General features: G+C 34.4%; 2 protein-coding genes across 2 annotated transcripts; both read left to right on the forward strand.

Annotated features, from left to right (window-relative positions):
• The first annotated feature begins 248 nt into the window (after nt 1-248).
• On the forward strand, nt 249-2,927 carry LOC113776977 (peptide methionine sulfoxide reductase A1-like). The gene is made up of 2 exons (XM_027322030.1): nt 249-887; nt 2,414-2,927. The coding sequence occupies exons 1-2, from the start codon at nt 282-284 to the stop codon at nt 2,663-2,665; spliced, it is 858 nt and encodes a 285-aa protein (XP_027177831.1). The 5' UTR covers nt 249-281; the 3' UTR covers nt 2,666-2,927.
• Nucleotides 2,928-17,706: 14,779 nt separating this feature from the next.
• Nucleotides 17,707-21,730, forward strand: LOC113751333. Its single transcript, XM_027295308.1, has 6 exons — nt 17,707-17,828; nt 18,906-19,398; nt 19,810-20,149; nt 20,565-20,663; nt 20,793-20,913; nt 21,367-21,730. The coding sequence occupies exons 1-6, from the start codon at nt 17,735-17,737 to the stop codon at nt 21,579-21,581; spliced, it is 1,362 nt and encodes a 453-aa protein (XP_027151109.1). The 5' UTR covers nt 17,707-17,734; the 3' UTR covers nt 21,582-21,730.
• The last annotated feature ends 5 nt before the right edge of the window (nt 21,731-21,735 follow it).

Raw genomic sequence — 21,735 nt, forward strand, 5'->3', positions numbered from 1 at the left:
TTGCTCGCCAAAATCAAATAAAAAATAGGACCAACAGCCAAAAATAATAGTAATCTAAAGAAAAATAAGATAAAAATGTATGAACGTAATAAAAGAAAAGAATTCCAAACACAGAAACAAACTAATAAAAGAAAAGAAAAGGAAGGATCAGTCCTTGATAATATACTAGTACTAGATAAATCTTCACGTATTTTTTTTTTTTTTGAAGGAATCTTCACGTAATTCGCATGCTGGCACCTCATCAAAAGCAAAATTCCATCTTTACCTTTGGCCACAAACAAATGCCCCCAAAATTACTAGTTTTATATTCCGGAGTAGTAGCAGCAGTAGCAATCACGATGTTCCTCATCAAGACCACCACCACCACCAGCACTAACGCCATTTCCACCAAAGCCTCCCCTCCTTTCCTCCTCCTCCGGTCCCTCTCAAAACCCTCTTTCTCCTTCCCGAAACCCTCCTTTAAATTCCCCTGTACCACCACCGCCTCCGACAGCAACCGTCCCAATTCTCTCTTTTCATCCCCGAGAATGAGTTGGCTCAACAAGCTGGGTTTCGGGACGCGTACCCCGACCGAATCCTCCATGGACTCCTCGACTGCCCAAGGCCCAGATGATGATATCCCCGCTCCCGGTCAGCAGTTCGCTCAATTCGGAGCAGGTTGCTTCTGGGGTGTGGAGTTAGCGTTCCAGAGAGTGCCAGGTGTCACAAAAACAGAGGTCGGGTATTCACAGGGATATCTTCACAATCCCAGCTACGAGGACGTCTGCTCGGGGACTACTAATCATTCCGAAGTGGTGAGAGTGCAGTATGATCCCAAAGAGTGCAGCTTTGATACTTTGCTCGATGTTTTCTGGGCTCGCCATGACCCCACCACTCTCAATCGCCAGGTAAGCTTTTCTTCGGAATTTTATCTTGCTTCTTTTGGTTATTTTGATGGTTGATTTTGATGAATTTCGGTTGGAATTGCTAATGACTTCCAACTTTTTTGAGTATTCCAAGTTGTTGATAACGGATAATTTCTATTGAAGTAGCATTGTGTTTTCCTTAGATTTTTAAGGATAATTTTCAGTTCCTTTTTACATTTAACTGAGCTGAAATTAAGACAAGTCAAAGATTTGATGCTTAGTTTTACATCAGGCTGATAATTATAGTGTATTATGGACCTCTGATGTCAAATTTTTTCCCCTTTTTTCTGGGACAACTACTGTACAAACTGGAAGACTTCGACAAACTGACATCTTCATTGTAGTTTGGTTGTTTTGACTTTTGAACCTCTTTGCTTCTGTTGTTTTTAGATTTTTGGCTTCTGGAGCCTGTAATTTTGAGGTGTTTTCGAAGCCTGCATATGATACTTTGTTTTCCTCAGAAAGGAGGGGGGGGGGGGGGGGGTTGGTGGTGTCAGGAACTGAGAAGTTAGAAGTTACCCGATGGAGTTTGGTATCCAGATTAATCCAGTTTTATTTTACAGGTTTTACATAAAAAAGCTGCATTTTTGCCGCTGATGTTGTGCATGAGTGCTGTTCCTTGATTCATTGTGCTGTACTCATTCAGATAGGCAGCACCATTGCATTTCTCCATATTGGCTTGCTAAGTATTAGTTCACATGATCATGATGATGATGATGATTATTATTATTATTATTTTGGGGTTTTTTTGTTTTTTTTGGGGGGGGGGAGTTGTGGAGGTGAGAAGATCATATGACTGTTTATTAGTGTATTGTGGACTACGGGTAGGTGTTGGTGGGGAAACTGAGGCAGGACAATGATGGAGCCCCTTTCTATATTTTGATTCAAGATTAGACATGACAATATAATGAGACTTCATGAAGTTGATAAATAAAATGATTGGTGGTAAAATGAACAGTATTTTTAAGTGAAACGTGGTGTAGCATTTGCTGTTTGTTTGGAAAGGTGGATCGTGGTGACTTTAGGAATGGCATAATCAGGTTATGTAGCATATTGGGAATTTATAATGGTGATTTCTCATGTGCTATTCGGATTGTTAGAAAAAGAGTTCGAGAAGTCTGTAGAAGTTGTGCCAGAATTTTTGTCACAACCTAGGACTTCATTTCAGGAAGTAATTTTTTTTGAAAGATAGATAATGTTTTCCCAATAAGTTTTGGTAAAGTAAATAGCTTTTATGTAGTATCTGAAGGGTCCCTCAACGTATTCCAGCTTTAAAATTTAGTGTGTAGAGATCCAGACTAATTTTATAGTTAGTACCTTTAATGTTGAAACCATAGTTAACACCCTCATAATAGGCCATTTTCTTTTATGAAATTGGCAACATTTTTCTCTATTTTACTTGTGGTCAGTGGAGCGCATTGTTGTCTTGGGAGCTTTGGCCTTCTGCTCTCAGGTTCATGATATCAATTTTGTATTACTTTTTTAACAGTTTGACTTGCAATGTGCAGGGGAATGATGTTGGAACTCAATACAGATCGGGAATTTACTTTTATACACCTGAACAAGAGAAGGCTACACTTGAATCCCGAGACCAACATCAGAAGCTTTTGAACAGGAAGATTGTTACTGAAATTTTGCCTGCCAAGAAATTTTACAGAGCTGAGGAGTATCACCAACAATACCTTGAAAAAGGGGGTAGATTTGGTTTTGGGCAGTCTGCTGCTAAGGGTTGCAATGATGCCATAAGATGCTATGGCTGAAATGTTCAACCATGCCGAGAGGATACATAAATTACTACTTTTTAAAAGAAAAAAAGTCTACATTATGGTATGTTTGTTAATAGGTAGGTTGTGTTTCAGTTTGGTAATTGATCTTTGATCTTGGCACTATCAATATCTTGTTCGAGGAATTTTTTTTTTTTTAATGTATGTAGCTTCTGGGTATGGATTTTTTCCCGTGATAGTAACGTGAAAACAAGTATTTATAAATTTGGTAAACATACATATCTTGTTTCCCAAAATATTTTTGGTGGTGTATTTTCTTTTCAGACTCGATCGGAATCAGATTACAGAAATTTGCACTTGACAATGAAGGGGAAGGACTGCCATCTTTCTTCAACTGAAGAAACTTTTCAGAAAATTGAGGGGTATATATTCAAACGTAAGTTTTGTAGGCATTTGGTTGCGATGGGGCAGTTATATTATCGTACGAAATTTAAGGGGTATGTAGGTATTGTAACTAGGGTTTTAAAAAAGGGAAGGCATTAGGCAGGGTTGCGTCCACCTGGGCGGGGAAGCCCCGGGGCTTGGGGCGGCTTTAACTAACGGGATTATCACCTTCAGAATCTGGCATTCTTCTCTTTCTATTGTATAGTAGCTTACACAAACATGCACGGACTTGACACGTGTCCAAACATCGTTGGACTGATGGATTAAGGAGGCCTGGTATGAACTCACTGGGGAAGCAGAGGAATTACAGCAGAAGATTACAGGTTGGGAGAAAATCTGGAAGCTAAAAGGATCGGATAGATGGCAGTTCTTTCTTTGGATGCTCAGGCAGGCATGATAAATTGATGACTCAAAGCGAGAAGAAAGGAGAGAGCTAGTACAAGAAGACATCTGCCCAATCCGCAAGAAGTGCACAGAAACCACCATGCATGCTATAAGGGATTGTGATTGGATAAAGCCTGTTTGGAGAAGTCAGGTAAAGCCACAGCACTGGGAAGATCAACTATTAAAAATTTCTCATACTGTACTATTGCAATTGGCAGAGCAAGCAAAGCAACTACTCGCAAATGGAATTGGAAAGATGCCTAGGCAGGAATGCTACATCAAATGGTGGCCACCTCCAGAGGATTCTGTGTAGGGATGCCCCGCTGCCTACTAATTCCCCCCGCCCCGCCCCGCTAGGAGGAATTATCAGAGATGAGGCGGGTCATTGGCTAGGAGGCTTCTCAGTGGGGCTAGGGACCGCTAGCAATATTCTAGCAGAGTTATGGGCAATCCTCAGAGGCCTACAGCTAGCCTGGGAGAAAGGATACAGGAAAGTGATTATTGAATCAGACTCCAAAGCAGGGATGGGCTTGATTGAGGTAGCGGAGGAAACATCACCATATCATAACATGGTGCAACAAATCAGAATGCTGAAAAAGAAAGGAGTGATCATGCAGCTTTAAACATGTATGGAGAAAAGGCAACAAATGTGCTGATTGGTTAGCAAAAGAGGCAGCCCCAAGCCAATGGAACCAGGGATCAATAGATCGCCCACCAGAAAAACTTAAGGAGCTACCAGGTGCGGATGTAACTGGGGTAGCTGCCCCAAGACTAATTCCGAGTAAGAGGCCGTGCCCCTCCCTTGTATCCAACTTAAAAAAAAAAAAAAGGGAGGCCTGCTATTGACGCGGACTGCATTTCGAGTTACTGCTGCTGATCTCCTTTGCTATAATGTTGATAGTCGTGTGGTGGAATCTGCAATACCACTTATTTCATTGGTTATGACTTGTGAATGAGATTTATCTGTACAAATCTGTATTCCGCTCTCTCTGTTTAATTTCGAGGCGATTGGACTAAATTTAGTTTCAATCTGTTTTGTTTCTTTGGTGAGTTTGTCTGTGTTACAGGTAGATAGAGCATGGGTTGGCTGGCTGCTACTGATGTTGAAGAATGTCCACATGGAGGAGACTCACATGTGAAGGTGCCAAAATGGCCAAAGGAGTTGTTTTTGTGTATAAAATGTTGATGGATATTGGAAAATATGTATTCAATAATCTTTCCTATGTTAATACGTTATTTTTCCAACCTTTTCTTTTTATTTTATCTACCAAAAAAAATTGAAAAACTAAATTTGGTCTTTGCTTATTGTGTTGTTGCTTTTCTATTCACGCAATCACGGATCCAGGAAAGGATTGGAGTGGTGACTGGTGAACACCGAACGAGTTTGCTTGTAGGCAAATATTCCTGTGGCGTGCTATGCATTTCATCAACCTATATAAGTTATATCTACTAAGAATTAATATTTTATACACTGATTTGTATACATTTTTATCATTAGATGCATGACATATAATCTAAATTTAAATTTGAAATCCAAATTTTGTATGTGTGTCGTGCATCCAATTATGATAGTGTATACACTATCAGTGTATATGAGATTTACTCATATACTAAATAGACTGAAATTTATATGAATATTTAGTGCCCACTTTTTTTTTTTTTTTGTCAAAAGTCAACTTCTATATATAAATATTTAGAGCCCACTTCAAATTGCAATTTTTGAGCTTTTTTGTGACAAGAAAAAAGACACTGAAACAGTTTTTGAGATGTGATGTGTAAGATCATAAAAAATATTTGGAAAGGGGTAATTTCACAAATCTTCCTTGAGATATATGACAATTTCACTTGACTCCCTTTAGGTTTTACAAATTACACTGACTTCCCTTGTCACAATAAAATGACTATAATGACCTTCACTTAATAAACAATTCACCGTATAATGAAATGAGATTAAAAAAAAAAAAAGAAACCTAACCACTCCCGTTATCCTGTTTACAAGTTGTAGCTAATGATGATTCTCTCAAACTTACTATCACTTCATTCTCATTTATCAGCCCCTTCCTCCTATAATTCCCTTTCAAATTACCACCAATCATTGCCTATAATTGTAACCAATCACATCACAAGTGATCCATCAAACTCTACTATATATTCCTATTTCTCATTTCTTCTATTTGGAATTGTCAAATCACAAGTTTAGTTGAGAGATTAGATTTGATGGTTAAAATAAAATTCGATTTTATGGTCAAACTAAAAGGAGATAAAGATGCACACAATAATAATGGAACAAATAATGCAATCATTGGCCAAAAGAGGAAAAGGGATTGAAATTGATAAATTTACTAATTTGTCTATCATTCATCCAAAATATATTTTAAAATGTTAATAAGTACATTTATATTTCTTTTTATGCTTGACAATTGTTGGCTGTGATTTTGCGATGAAGATAGAGTTTCTTCTCTGTATTTAAAACGTTAACATGTTTGGAGGTTTAATGGTAAGTTAGATTATTTTGTTTTGAAAAACGTGTGGGCATTGAATTTGAAGTTTTAAGTGTGATTAGTTATAAATAGAATTTTGATTTTTGACAAAATGAATTTCTTGAAAATCTCTATAATTATAATGATGTATTTTCTTTCTTTTAAACTTGATTAATCCCATTCATGGCTAAATCCCTCCTAAGGATTTTCTTCAAGACCATAATGTGACTCATGTAGTAGGAGTTAAACCACTTATATGGAACCAAATCATAGCATCCTGTGTTCAAAATTATGCAAACATAAGAGCAGTTGATTGTGAGTTTGACCATTCCATGGAATCATATTGTAAGAATATTTTTGAAGAATGAAACGAATCTTCATAATTGAATGCATACTCTGGAAGGAGCAATTTTATGACTATGATAATGAAATTACTTGGGTTTAGAATTTGGAATTAAACTATTTGTTAAGCTAGTTTGTTAGTATAGTGAATTTGGTTGAAATATAGAAGAAAGTAATTGGTAAAATAATTTTTGTTTTATTTTTGAACAAAAAGGGTAGTTTAGAATTTTTGAGAAAAAATATAACCTTTTGACTCTATATTATTATATAATTATACAAACAGTAAAAGTAAGAGAGGTAAGTGTAATTTAATAAACTTAAGAGAAGGTCTCTACAATTATCAGAAATTTCCTCCGAGGTTTCTGATATCATCCCTTATATCCCAATAATAAATAAGTGGGGCTGTTTGGTTAAAGGGTTTAGGAATCATAGAATGGAATAAACCCCTTATTTGTTGCTTGGATTAAGTCTATTGGAATGCAATTTTTGGAATTATTTCTAAAAAATGGGACTTATCCCATTCACGAACAAATTGGGAGGTTTTGGACAAAATTCTCAACTTATTCTCTCGGACAACATTTATGACGGACCTACCTATCACATACAAAACTCCTATACCCTCTCTTTCTCTCCATCACACGCCACTCTTTCTGTTCTTCTTCTTCATCAGTTTTCCTATGTCTTCTTCATCATCATATAGTTTTCATCTGTAATCCAAAATCTTTAAAAAAAAAAAGATCTAAAGTAGATCTAAATAGATTAATAGTGGGCAAATATTTTCAGTGGGCAAATTGTTCAACAAGATCTCCACGAGAAAGATCTCTAAGAAAAATTGAAGAAAACCCTCCACCCAAATTTCTCCTATAATTAATACTAAGGTAGAATTTGCGATTTGAAAAAATGGCGGAGATGCTAACTGGAAAACAACCAATTCAGTCTCCAGGACGGGATGACATGGTTGATCTCCCAAGGTGGGTCCAATCAGTTGTCTGGGAGGAACGGACAGCCGAAGTTTTTGATGTCGAGCTCATGAGGTTCCAAAATATTGAAGAAGAAATGGTGTAGATGCTGCAAATAACCATGGCATGTGTTGCCAATGTGCCAGACATGTGACCAAACATGGATGAAGTAGTTAGGATGATTGAAGAGGACGAACAATCTGACTCGGAGAATCAGCCATTTTCAGAAGAGAACAAATCCAAGGACTCAACTGTGCAGACCCCTTGACTCTTTGGAGGCTCTCCTTGTTTATGTTTTTTGCGGTTTTTCATTTGTATTTTGAAAGAGTACTCTGTTCTTATAATGGAGGAAAACCATAAAGAGTTGGTGTTTTATTAAAAAATGGGTTTATTTTTATTTTATCCAATAAATAAATTTATTTATGAAAAAATGGGTACTCTATTCTTATAATGGAGGAAAGCCATAAAGAGTTGGTCTTTTATGGGAAAGTGATATTTTACAAAAAGTGACCGTGATTTGGTTTATGAAATTACCCTAAACCAAAATTTAAAATGAATTTGTTTGTTTTGAAACCTCAAGGGAGTGTCAGTGCAAGTGTCAGAAACCTCAATGGAGGTTTCTACAATTATCCCTTTGTTTTATATGAATTGTTATATCAGGGGTAAATTTGAAATTTAATTACATTTAATTCCGAAACATTCATCAAACCAAGCATCATAAATTGGAATGATGCTAATTCCAATGTGTGAACCAAACTAAATATTGAAATGAAAAGTTTAATTCTAAAACCAGAGTCTATGATTCCATTTCTATTTTCAATTCCAATCTTTGAAACAAGCACCGCATAGGTATGGGTTTCATCTATGGTGGAAAGCTGATTCATCTGTGCATGGTGGGAAGAGCGAAGCAAATTTGGCCAAGACATCATTGTGGGGTCGGGCAGGATGTAGCTATTAAATGAACTACTGGATACCGGATAGAAGGGGTTGATTATGGGTTCCATTGTATTTCTCGGAGAAATAAAATGCAAGTCCCTCGACAACTTATGCGCACTTGTTTGCACCCAAAACTTGGCATCAATTGGGAAGTAGCTCCCTAGGCCAAATTGGTCAAATGCAATAATCCTTGGAGATATGTGGAAATGAAGCCATATGCACTCTAATCTTAAACTATAAATGCTTACTTGACAAAAGAATTATGACTATTTAAATTTAATTATTAGTTGACGTGGATGAGAAATTATATGCATAAATAATTAAAAGGAATTAATTTTATATTAATTTTATTTTTTACAAAAATACATTTATTATCAATTTATTGATGAATCTTGGTTTATAAGGTTATAGTAATTTGGTAATTACAATACTTAGGGTAGTTATATTGGCAAAACATGATTAAGTAATTAGAGCAAAAATTAAAAGTTTTTCCTAAGGATAGAATTGAAAGTTTAGAAAATGACATTAAAAAACTTACACTAACTGCGATCCCTCTAACTTTTTATATTGCATAGATAGTGGCTTTTTAACTGGAATCAAAATTATAGATGAATAATTAGAAACATGATTAACATAATATTACAAAAAAACAGAATTGTGACATAATTGATGTGGTATATTTTAATTTTAATTTAAAAATTAGATAAGTAATTTTATACGCAACATGGTGACTTTCAAATCGATATCAAATTTGTAGATGAGTAATTATAAATATAATTAGTATAGTACACCAAGAAACTAGAATTGAGATTATAGATAAAATAATCATAAACATAAATCACATAATACAAAAGTTTCAGAGATCAAACATTTGAACTATTGAAATAACTAGATACTTACCAACTTAAGTTCTAACTCCGCAACTAGTTGTATTGGACATGATAGACTATAAATCACAAATTTGACTAGTAAAATAGTGTCAAAATTTGAGAATTTTTAAATATTGACATTATCTAATGATAAAGATAACCAATTATAGTAAAAATCAAAATTTACTCTTAAAAGTAATTGCTATATTAAAAGATTTTGTTGTGATATGGGTTATCTAATGATAGCAAATCAATTGAAATGAGAAAGCAACGATATCTAGACAAATGTCAATTACAATCTCGTGTTCAAATTAATATACATATCCAAACAAATGTACTTGACGATAAAGTAAAGAGGTGAGACCCAACACATTATTTAAAACACAAACATTGTTTAGAGTAGTTACAGTAGTTATATTGGCAAAATGTGATTAAGTAGTCAGAGCAAAAATTAGTTTTTCTTTAAGGATAAAATAGAAATTTTGAAAAATGATATAAAAAAGTTTACACCAACTGCGATCTCTCAAACTTTATATGTTGAATAGATAGTAGCTTTTTAATTAGAATCAAAATTATAGATGCTTTATTAGAAACATAATTAACACAATACTTCAAGAAACCAGATTCGTGACATAATTGACCTAGTATATTTTAATTTAAATTTAGAAATTAGATAAGTAATCTTATATGTAACATGGTGACTTTTAAATTAATATCAAAATTTGTAGATGAGTAATCACAAACTTAATAAACATAATACTTCAAGAAACTAGAATTGAGATTGTAGATAAAATAATCATGAATTTTAGAAGAAAATACTCTCATCTTTGAATAATAAAAAATGTAGAGTGGCAAGTATTAATCTTTTTTCCTTGGTAATCGTATTAATATTGAAAGATATATATAAAGATTAGGAGGGGGGAGAGAGAGAGAGAGAGAGAGAGAGAGATTTTTTTCAAAAAATAAAAATAAGAAAGAATTAAATATTTTTATTATTTTAAAATTATTTTTACTTTTCTGTTTATCACTCAATTCCAATCCTAATACCGACAACTTTAAAGTAATACAATAATGTTAGAATCTTCTTTATTTTCTTTCTTTGCAAAATCTAATTTTCTGTTTTCTTCTTTCCTATCTCTTTTTCTTTTCGTAGTATTAATAAGTGCGAAAAAATAAATTTGAAAAAAACCCTTTTAGTTTTTTGTTTTGGGATCTTTTAAAGTGAAAAAAATGAATAATAACCATTCCAACTTTTTTATTTTTAATTATATATAAAAAAGGTAAATACATTTAAAATTTTTTTGCTATACTAGTTATATTAAAAATGAGGTAAAATACTTAGAAAATAATATTAGGGATTAAAGCGATTGTATCACTATAATTTAAAGAAATAAAGTGACAATAACAATGTAGTAATGCTATAGAATAAAAGAGTATTTTTGTTCAAGATATATTGACATGTTGAGTTGAATTGTTTATGGGGGTTAAGTGACTAAAATATCACGTTAGGGGGTAAACTGATAGTAGTGATATAGTTTAAGGGGGGTAAAGTGATAATAACCCTTTTAATTACTTGCATACACTTATAAATATCATGTACACTAGTATTATATTAACTTAAAAAAAATACTTGAACAAATTGAAAGAGTGAAGAAAATTTAGAAGAAAATGAAGTAGTAAAAGGGGAAAAAATATAAAAGGTATACCTATATTTTTTAGTTACTACCAAACATTTCATGGGTTCAACAAAAATTCATTATCATTAGCTAATAATAGTGAGAGTGAATAATGAACTTTTAGTAAATAATTAGTTTTAGTTACTTGGTTCAGCAATAAAGTTGGCCATCATAAGAGAAATTGAAGGAATTTTTCACAATCATGCACACAGAAATTAAATATTATTAAAATTAGAAAATGATGGCATCGGATTCATGTTTTGAGAAAAGCAATTCGGCATTTAATGTCTTATTGTCTCTCGGTTCTTTATGTTCTCCTAATTGAGCATTTACCTAGATGATGATTAATTTATCAACCGAATCAAATGTACAGACATATATGCAATTTAGTCCTTTAGAAAGTCCTTCAAAAAAAAAAGTCATTTAAAAAGTCCCACATTCCTCTGCTACGTAATTCACCTATGATTGCCTACCGGTTGCCTAAGCCTATGTGGACTCGTAAGCTTTGCACCATGGTCCCAGGCAGAGTTGTTGTGATTGTAGTGGTTCTGCCCATGGTGGGGAGAAATTCCCACTTTGCACACTAGAAGCAACCGCATGGGTATGGAGTAACGGACGCTGCGTCCCGCTGTTGAGTTGAACTGCGGGCCAAATTTGTCTCGATCGCCCATAATTGCGACAGAGAATGCTGATGACAAAGCACAGATTTCCACGTACGCAAACGGAAGCCACCCAGATGGCTAATTTCATTTCGGCTCCGTTTGGATTTGAGAGAAAAACTTGTTTTTCATCTACGACGCTACAGTAAAAATTTTACAAAAATAACTTCAAAAACACCATATCCAAACAAATATTTTAAAAACAACTCCAAATATACAAAAAATATATTTATATATAAATATTATATACAAAAAAATATATTTTGATTAATAAATATATAAATACATATAAAAATAATATTTATATATGTAAATATATATACAAAAAATATATTTTGTTTACAATATATTTATATATATTTATATAAATATGTAAATATATTTATTTCAACTTTGTTTTATAATATGTATATTTATATATTTCAATTTGTATATTTCAATTATGTATATTTTATTATATATATAAATTATATTAATATTAATATGTAATTTAAATTATGCATATTAATATGTATGTTATATATATTTTATCAATTGAAATAAATATATGTATTTATATATAAATATTAATATTTGTTTAAAATATATTTATATATATATTTATATAAATATATACATATCAATTTTGTTTTATAATATGTATATTAATATATATATTTGTATATGTATATTAAATATATAATACTATACATATTATAAAACAAAATTGAAATAAAAATATTATATATATAAATAAATAAACATTAATATATAGAAACAGAGCTAGTATATATTTAAAAAGAATCTCAACAGAATTCTAAATTATAAAAATATTCAAAAATATATTTTAAAAATACCTCTAAAAACAATCCAAAACATCTACTGTAAAAGTTTTTCATATACAAAGATACAGTAAAGTTTTTAAAAAATATCTCAAAAAATAGCTAATCCAAGCGGAGATTTTGCAAAATAAAGAGTCCACCAATTGTTGCTCTGACAAGTTGGTTTTTCTAAACTATGCTTGCTCGGTTTACAAAGCACCGCAGCACATAATTTTTTGAAAAACTTTGACGCTGCCGTGTTGACAGCGTTAGTCAAATGAAAAAAAAAAAAAAAAAGGGCAGCACGGTTGTTTTTTTTTTTTTTTCCAAACGATAACATAACAGCACGGTTGTTTGCTGAGCTTGTCCTTGTTTTGCAGGTACTGGATAGGGTAGGACAACTTTGTAGGATAGAAACGGATAAGGGGCAGGACGGTCATCATTTCTGCACAGTTCATGGCCAGGATTTGGCCACAAAAAATTGTATGGTCCAAATCATGTCTTGTACCCAATGTTTTAAAACTCGGACCGTTAAATGAACCGGTGAAGTAAAAGGGTCGAGGTTCAATCGGTCGGACCGGTTCAACCCCGGTTCAATAAATAAATAAATAAATAAATTATATATATATACACACATATACCTATGCACAGAAAATAATCCTAGTCTTGTAATAATTGCCAAAACTAAAATATACACCTAGTGTTAATAATGGTTAACATTTTCTTTCTTCTCAAACTTCTACCTAAAATCCAAGACCAGAAATTCCCTTCATGTTGAATCATAAGTAAATTACAGGTAAATACCAAGAACTATTAGCAAAATTCAAGGTAGAGTTAATACCCAAAGAAACAAGAACAAAAACAAACAGCCAGGTAGACAGCAGCTTAGTACATGGAGGCCTAATGGCTAATTAAGAATTATGTAAATTGCTCAATCATAGGTAAGTCAGATATTTCTCTGTCCATGCATGTTAAAACTAGGTGAGATGCGGTGGCATGTGGAGGATTATGCTATTGCATCATTCTGCTTTTGCATCCAAGTGGAAATATTCTTAATGAAACAAATGATTGCGAAAGGTCAAACATAGCCAACTAGCATCTGCTTGGTTCTTTCTTGAAGAGTGCCTTTCATAGTTTCAGTTAAAGAATCAATCATATGAGATTGGCAGCTCTTAGTTCTGTTCTTTCTTATTCCAAATTCTTTTACTGCCTCATTCAATTGAATCCCTCTGCAATCTCCTAATGGACCAAAAGAACGAAAATGCTACTACCAATTTTTAGACAACAAAGAGAGAAACACTGCAACAGCCAACGAGCTCATCACTGCAACGTGCAACAAAGCCAACTAACGAGCCTTCAAGCCAGCAATAAGATAAAAAAAAAACCCACTGATTCAGTCTCCACAATAAGATAATAGATTAACCCACTGATTCACCTTTGCTACAATCTTCAAGCCAGACAACAAAGCCAATTAACGAGTAAAAAAAAAATTGCAGGACAAACTGATCAGCTTATCTAATTTGAGGACAAACCAAAAAAAATACCTTTTCTAATTTGAGGACAAACCAGATCTTTTGTGAAATCAAACTAAATAAGAGGGTGGTGGTGAAGCCGTGAAGGTGAAACCAGATCTTACCTGAAAATGAGCTACGAGGATCAAACTCATCAAAACCATCATCTTGCTTCTGATCAGCAACTGAAGGTGGTGGTGAAGCCGTGAAGGTGAAGCAGGGGCAGGCTATGGAGGAAGATTGTTGGCTGAAAAACAAAAGGGCGAAGCGGCGGCGAAGCAAAGGACGAAGAGTAGAAGACCGAATGAAGATTGAAAAGTGAACTAAAGAATAGGTTTAGATAATTTCGGTCAAAATTCAATCAATTTTGCCCAAAATTAAAAAACCGCGGTTCACGGTTCGATTCAGATTTAACGGTTTGAACGGTTTTTTACGGGTTTGACCGGTTCTTGAACCAAGTCAACACAAGTAATGAACCGGACCGGACACATGGCCGGGTCGCGGTCGAACCGGTCGGACCGGCCGGTCCGGTCCGGGTTTGAAAACATTGCTTGTACCTCGATTTTTACAACGTGTGTGAGGTTCATCAAAAAAATTTGTTCTAAAGTTACATGTTGTGCAAACAAAATTACACCGTGTGTAAACAAAATTATGCGATATGCAAAATACACAAAATTGCCAGGAACCTGCAACCGTTCCTGCCCGTGGTCCGATAGAAACACATGCCTTCCTCCACATCCATGTCAGCTCTTTCTCTCTTTTAGGCTAATGCTGGTGGTACCTCGTATTATAATACAAGTATTTCTTTTCCATTTTACTTGAAATATTTTAGCAAATTTTTAGCTATACCCTTTTTTTTGGGGTAAAAATTTTTTTTTTGCAAGTAAGTATTTTTCTTTCCATTTTACCTATAACATTTAGCAAATATTTATTTAGATTTTTTTTATAAAGAAAAGTTTGAGAAATAATTACTATAATACTTTTTTTAGGATGTAATATATGCGAAATAAAAAAAATAATTTAAAAAGTATATAAAAGAAATGTTCAGGAAAAATGTAAAATTTTTCCGCAAAAATTAACAATCCAAATAAGGACTAAGCCATTGGATAAGTATTAGAAATCAACACTTGTTGGCTCACTTAATAAGAAATGATAACATCTTTTGAGAAATTGCGTACTTAAAATTTGCTACTAAAGATATGAGAAATATGTTGATGGATAATATATAAATATTCAAACTATTTTTTGCAAAATAAAAAAGGAATAAGTATTGATAACGTTTCATGTAAAATTGAAATATTCAAGCAATAAGTTAAACTCTTGCATGACATGACAAGAAAAATGGAATTTGTTTGTTTGTTTGGGAATCTAAAAAAGTTAGTTGAAAAAAATTTTGGGAATATAGCCTAGCCTGATTTTTTTCACACAATCCCAGCTCCTAGATTCCCAATGCATGCTGCCCATTCTTTCCAATTTAGCAATTGGGAAGCCTTTGCAAAAGCTTTAGCAAGTGGGAAGATTGCATGCCGTGCTTAGCCTTTATCTTTAAAAAAAAAAAAAAAAAAACTTGAGGCTACCGTACTTTGTGAGCACGGGATGCCAATTATTGGCCTTGGCCTCTTTCGAAAAAAATATAGACGTATATGGGTCATCTGTCGTGTTTAATCAGCACGGAAGGTTTAGTACGAGAACATGCATCTATCAGAGCAGCAATTGGTGGACTTTTCTTTTTTGGGCTTTAATCTAAGAAATTGGCCCACCCAGATTGGATGTCCTCATCAATTCCAAACATATCCGGTGATTTCTATAAATTCACAATTAAAAAGCTTTAACGCTTTCAATACTTGGACCACCACCACCCCGTTATTCTTGAAATTTGTTACTAGTAACAATTCATTACCATCCTTTATTTTGGGACGGAACCTTAATATTGCCAGCTCGTTAGGATAATTAGGATGGGACTCGTAGACTCCTCCAATGTCACTGTTCTTTATGCTAATTTTTTCTTTTTAATCTTTCCCTGCTTCCCTACGCCCTTCGCACCCCCGACGTAAATAAGGGTGTGCAAAATCAAAAAATTTCGATTTATCGACCAAATTCGAATTGAATTCGAAATTTCGATTCGGTAATTCAGAATATTCGATTTTGAATTGGTCGAATTCTGGTTGAATTTGGTAATGAGATTTTTTAAATCGGAATTCGAAATTCCTATTTCAATTTCAAATCTCTTTTTCATATATATATATATATAATATAACATTTATATTATTATAATAATAATTTTTATATTCATGAATTCTGTGAAATTGGAATTCCTATTTCGATTTCAATTTCGTTTTCACACATATATATAATATTTTTTTTATATATATGTAATATAATATTTATATAATAATAATAATCATTTTTATATTCATGAATTCGGTGAAATCGGAATTTACCGAATTCCGAATTGAATTCGGAATTGGTGAATTCGAAATCGAAATCGGTCGAAAATTCCGATACCAAAATTTCGAAAAATTCCGATTTCAAAGTTCCGAATTACCGATTTCGATTTCGATTCACACCCCTAGACGTAAATGGGAATAAACATAGATGGGGGAATTTTTTTTTGAATTCATTAATTTTTCTTGACATATATATATTTTTTGAAAAATGATATTCCTATACATTAAAATAATTAAAATATATTGCACTTACGCTATCATGGTAACTTTTTTCATTAGCGTACTTAAATGTTTAATGCATAAGCATATGTCCAGTTGTATATGAATTATTGTAAGAATTTGTAAATTGACGGTAGTGTATAAGATTAAGATCAACGGTATCTATGCAAACTACTTAACATTCCACATTCTAAACTTGCGCCGGTTTGGTCTTTAATAACAATTTTAATTGATCAAGGCACGCGTAGCTTAACTCTTAAGGGAATGACACAATACTTTGCGTGTTTGTACTAACAAAGTTCCGGTTGGAGTTTTGCTACGAACCTTAAATTAACAATTCACTCTAATTAACAAGTGCGGAAAAATTTACTCTAAGTAACACTTTACAGCTCGGGCTAATAAAAAAAAAACCAAAATATACACTAATTAATACTACTACTGCTAATTAACACACCGGATCCTTGTTGTCTTGAAAATTTTTTTTTCTTTTTCTGGTTGCAGATTTTACAACAATGCTTTCTATGCAAAAGTGGGAGGAATTAGCGCAATGGAGATGAACCTCCTGGAGATGGACTTCTTGTTTGGGCTGAGCTTCCAGTTAAACGTGACGCCCACGACATTCTACACCTACTCCCCTTTTAAGTTTTATCCAAAGACGGAGTTGGCTTGTATTTCCTCCTCTATCCCGCCTACAACCCTCAACGCCCAATAATTCGGCGCCACCAAATCTCCATCGCTGCGTTCGATTCTGCTCGTCTCCTTTTAAAGTCCCATGTTACAGTAATGTTGAACACTGAAATGATTTGAAACAATAATAATGTCGCTCGCCATACAACACCAGATTATGTTCCACACTCATTCAGAAAGGAGGATCAGTTGATGATATTGTCAGGCTGGCGTCTTGTAAACTGCGTGGAACGAACCTGACATGAAATCATCCCCAAAGATGCTAGGATGCGTGGAGTGCATGAGAAATCCTAGGATGCGTGGAGTGTATGAGAAATCCTAGGAGGATGCGTGGAGTTGATGGCTACGTCACTAGGCTCCGTCACTGTCGTGGAGTGTATAGAAATCCTACGGTGAAAAATTGCGGCTCCGTCGCTGTTGGTGTGCTTTGCATGGCTACGTCACTGTTGGTGTGCCCACACTCCTTTGGAAATCCTAGGAAATGTGGAGTGTATCCGAAACCGTGGAAATGGAAATATGGAGTCTATCGAAAGCCCTATGGAAAAAAAACTGGCTCCGTCGCTGTTGGTGTGCCCACACACCTAGAAATGCGTATATAAGGAGTATATCAGTGAAGTCGTCACCAGTTAGTGTTGTTAGGGAGCTGCAGCTGCCTCCTCTCAACAGCACTGAAAACTTGTCGGAAATCTCAAATGGCTCTGGAACATGATGCCTCCTTCAAATTTGTCCCTAGAGCCGCTGCCTCTGCTTCTTCTTCTTCTTCTTCTTCCCCTACAGAATATTCTGGTAAATCAAACCAGCCTTACCGTCCATTATCCCATCAGAGCAAATTGTATTCAAATATCAATATTGTTCTTAATTAACCAACTCCGTACATGTTCATTCATTTTCTTACGGTCCATTATTCACTAAAATAAGGTTTTCCAATTGGCAATTGTTTTGAGATGTTATAAAAATTGTTCCAATAATTTTTTTCAATATTTTTTCTTTTTTTATCTTTTAAGAATAAAAGTTCTTTTTATGTGAAATGGCGAGAAAGTGAAGATCATTTTCATTTTCTATAAGTCAGTATGTCAAGGGAGGTTGGTGTAATTCCTAAAGTTGGAGAAAGCTAGGTAAAATTGTTAGAAACCAGTTTATCATGTTACAATGCTTCCCATTTGCTAGAGTGAGAGAGAAAAGAACCTGCTAAATTTGCTTGCTTACTGATAAAGATGGAGCAACCACAAACCATCATCTTAGTTGGAGTTAAAGTTTATACAAGTTTTACAGAATCAAAAAGGGTTGCCAAAAGTATCCCTTTTTCTTATTTACCGCAGCTGTTACTACTACCTATCAGTGCAGTGGTTTCTTATGATGATACAATTTAGGTTTACCTTCAAAACCCAAAATGGCCATTCTATGAGATCAGTTCATCCGTGTTAGGACCACTTTCATCTATGTAGGCGTAAAGTTAGTAAATTCAGTTCTCTTAATTGATTCTTTTTTTGAAGCAACGACAATCCCATGTCATTGCTTCCCCCTTTCATAATTCTTTTCTAGATCTCTAAAGATTACTCAAATTTCCCTATTCAAGAAAATCCTAGTAAAGGAAATGGTTTCATTAGCTGTCTTTGAATATGCTATTGTAGAAGCAATCTTTTTTATTTTTAATCAAAAGGAAGGAATATTTATCATTGTTTATCAGTGTTCTAAGGGAAAATTCAACAAGATTTACTCCTATATATGTTTTTGAGTTCTCTCGGGGAACAGAATAGCTATTGCTGTACCAGAGAGAAAAGTAACTATTGTCATCCTCTTTCTCTTCCTAATGCTATCTATATCTTGACATGCTTCCTGCTAATTATTGACCATTCTGCACAGAGCAACTCTTGGGAGGAGTCAAACCCAAGCAGAAAAAGCAGAGAATAACAGGCATAGATCAGGATGAATTACAAGATCCAAAACTTTTGGCTGATCCTGAGGGTTGCTTTTGTAAGTTTAAAGGGGTACAGATACACTACAAAATATATGATGCTGAATCATTGGCTCCAAACTCGTCAAAAGAGGTTACGACTCCTCAAGATTCTGATACCACCAAAAGTTTAGGTTTTCCCATGATTCTGTTGCATGGTTTTATGGCTTCTACATTCTCATGGCATCGAGTCATGAAGCCTTTGGCGCAGGTCACTGGTTCAAAAGTTCTTGCCTTTGATAGACCGGCCTTTGGGTTGACATCATGGGTCGATCCAACCAATCATTCACCTACTGGCAGTGGAGATGCCAGACCTCTAAATCCATACTCGATTATGTTCTCTGTACTGGCATCCCGGTACTTTATTGATGTCTTAGCAGCTGAAAAAGTAATTCTGGTGGGGTAAAGTGATATATTTAACCTTCTGTTCTTTTGATTATTTCTCATATTGTGCCCATTTTCTGGTTTCTGAATATTTCATCATTAAGTTTTACTGGTAAGGGTTTCTATACTGTTTCCGCTCTCGCACATTCTGTGGAGTAAACCACTGGAAATTAGCGCAAACTCCTCAAATGTTGACCTGAATCGTAACAAGGAGAAAAATAGTCAATGCCAATGCTCTAAACTAGATGTATTCTGCTTCGGAAGGCATACTGTCAATTGAGAGTTAAATTTAATTTTTTCAGAGAAGAATATTTTCATTTTTCACACCTATGATCAATATTTTGGTACTTTCCCTCTCATTCTGTCAATCGCCCCTTTTCTGATGGCGAAAATCTCTGTTTATGCTTACTAAGAGCTAACGGATGCCAGGCACTCAGCTGGTTCCCTTGTAGCGGTTGATACATATTTTGAGGCACCTGAGCGAGTTGCTGCAATGGTTCTTGTTGCTCCACCAATTTTAGCACCTCTTTTGAAACAGGATTTTTCCAAAGATAATCAGAGAGGTAAAAACAACAAGAAACAAGAGGAGCACTCAAATTCAGACAGTCACCGGAATCCAATTCTCAGGATTCTCAGCATGTTGTCAAAGTTAACTAAACATATTGCTCAGGCAATTATGAATATATTGAAAGGGATGGGAGATATGATAAATTATGTGTACAAGAAGGCTTTGTCTGCACTCCTCCGCTCTGCCATTGGTGTAATGCTGGTATTAATTTCTTTTCAGGATAAATTTTCATTATTCTCTTGGCTTAAATTTATTTTCATGGTTTCCAATACTTAAGGCCCTTTGGTAACTAAATTATAATATCCTTTATCTTTCAACTTTTGGTTTGAGAATTTTACAGATTATGTTGATAAGTTTATTTCATAGTGGATTTTGAAACACTCACTATTTATTGATGGAGAAAGATAACGACCATCTGAGACACCAAATGCTGCTTCTTAACTCAATGGGTGGAGCATTTTACTATACAGTATAGCCATTATTTACAATTTTTGGGATGACCGAGGAATTTCATTAGATGAGGGAAATTTTTGTTAGCCTGCGTCTTGTTTGTTTTAATGCACAGATCTGACGTTTATTTCTTTGTTGCATGCGGCTATCTCGCTCGTGCTTTTAGGTAAGAATGATAGTTGCCAGATTTGGCAAGGCTCTTTTTCGACATGCGTGGTATGATTCAAATCAACTTACTGATCATGTCTTACAAGGTTATACAAAGGTGATTCTTGAAAAGCTTTCTTTTCCAGATTCCCCTAATTCTGGATGCATTATTCTAAGTTGCTTTCCAAATCATACAGAATTTCTCCATTTATGTATATTTTTGTAACTACCCACTTTACCATTGCAGTCACAGAAGGTGAAAGGCTGGGACAAGGCCCTTGCGGAATTTACAGCAGCAATGCTTGCAGATTCTTCTTCTCAATCAAAGCCACAGCTTTCCAAAAGATTGAGCGAAATCTCATGTCCAGGTTACAAAATTTACCTAAATATTGTCGCCAATCAAAACAATTCCATGAAAGATAAAATCCTTTCCTACCATTGATCAACTTAGAAGACTTAACAGAAAATATAATCAAGAAAATGTTTGGTGGATCCTAAATGTTGGATTTAATGCCAATTGATTGACTAAATACTGAAATCTGATTATCTATTTTTTGTGCTTATGTTAGAGTCTTAGTCATCATTGGCCCTCCGAATGCTCATACATTTTCATCTTGAGCCTATATTTTGTCCTAAAGGTTTATTGCCTCCATGTTTTGGGTCCTGTTGGTGTAGCATTCATCTCTTCTAATGGATGACCATATCTTTTTCATAATTTCTTGAATTGGACATTAAATGTCTGCAAAAAAAAAAGAAGTCAAATTTATCATCCAGTATAACCGAAAGCCTGGATATGCTGACATTGCAAATGTAAATTACAGTCCTAATTGTCACTGGTGATAGTGATCGACTTGCTCCCTCTTGGAACTCTAGAAGGCTTTCACAATTCATTCCAGGATCTCGTCTTGAGGTGATCAAGAATTGCGGCCACTTGCCTCCTGAAGAAACGGCTGAAGAGTTTGTATCGGTTGTTGAGAAATTTCTACAGAGAACTTTTGGTGCTTCGCAGGAGCAGCGTTTGCAAGTAGTGACTTAACCCTGGATCTTCTTAAACCAATTGACAAATGTGGAGAGGATTGAACCCTCAAAATAAATGTGGAGAGATAATTAAACTCCAGAAAGAATTTCTGCCCATTGATTGTCAAAGTAAAAAAGATGGATAAACATCATTCAATATTTCTTTTTGTCCG

This window comes from Coffea eugenioides, chromosome 1, assembly GCF_003713205.1.
Source record: "Coffea eugenioides isolate CCC68of chromosome 1, Ceug_1.0, whole genome shotgun sequence".
Lineage (NCBI taxonomy): Eukaryota > Viridiplantae > Streptophyta > Magnoliopsida > Gentianales > Rubiaceae > Coffea > Coffea eugenioides.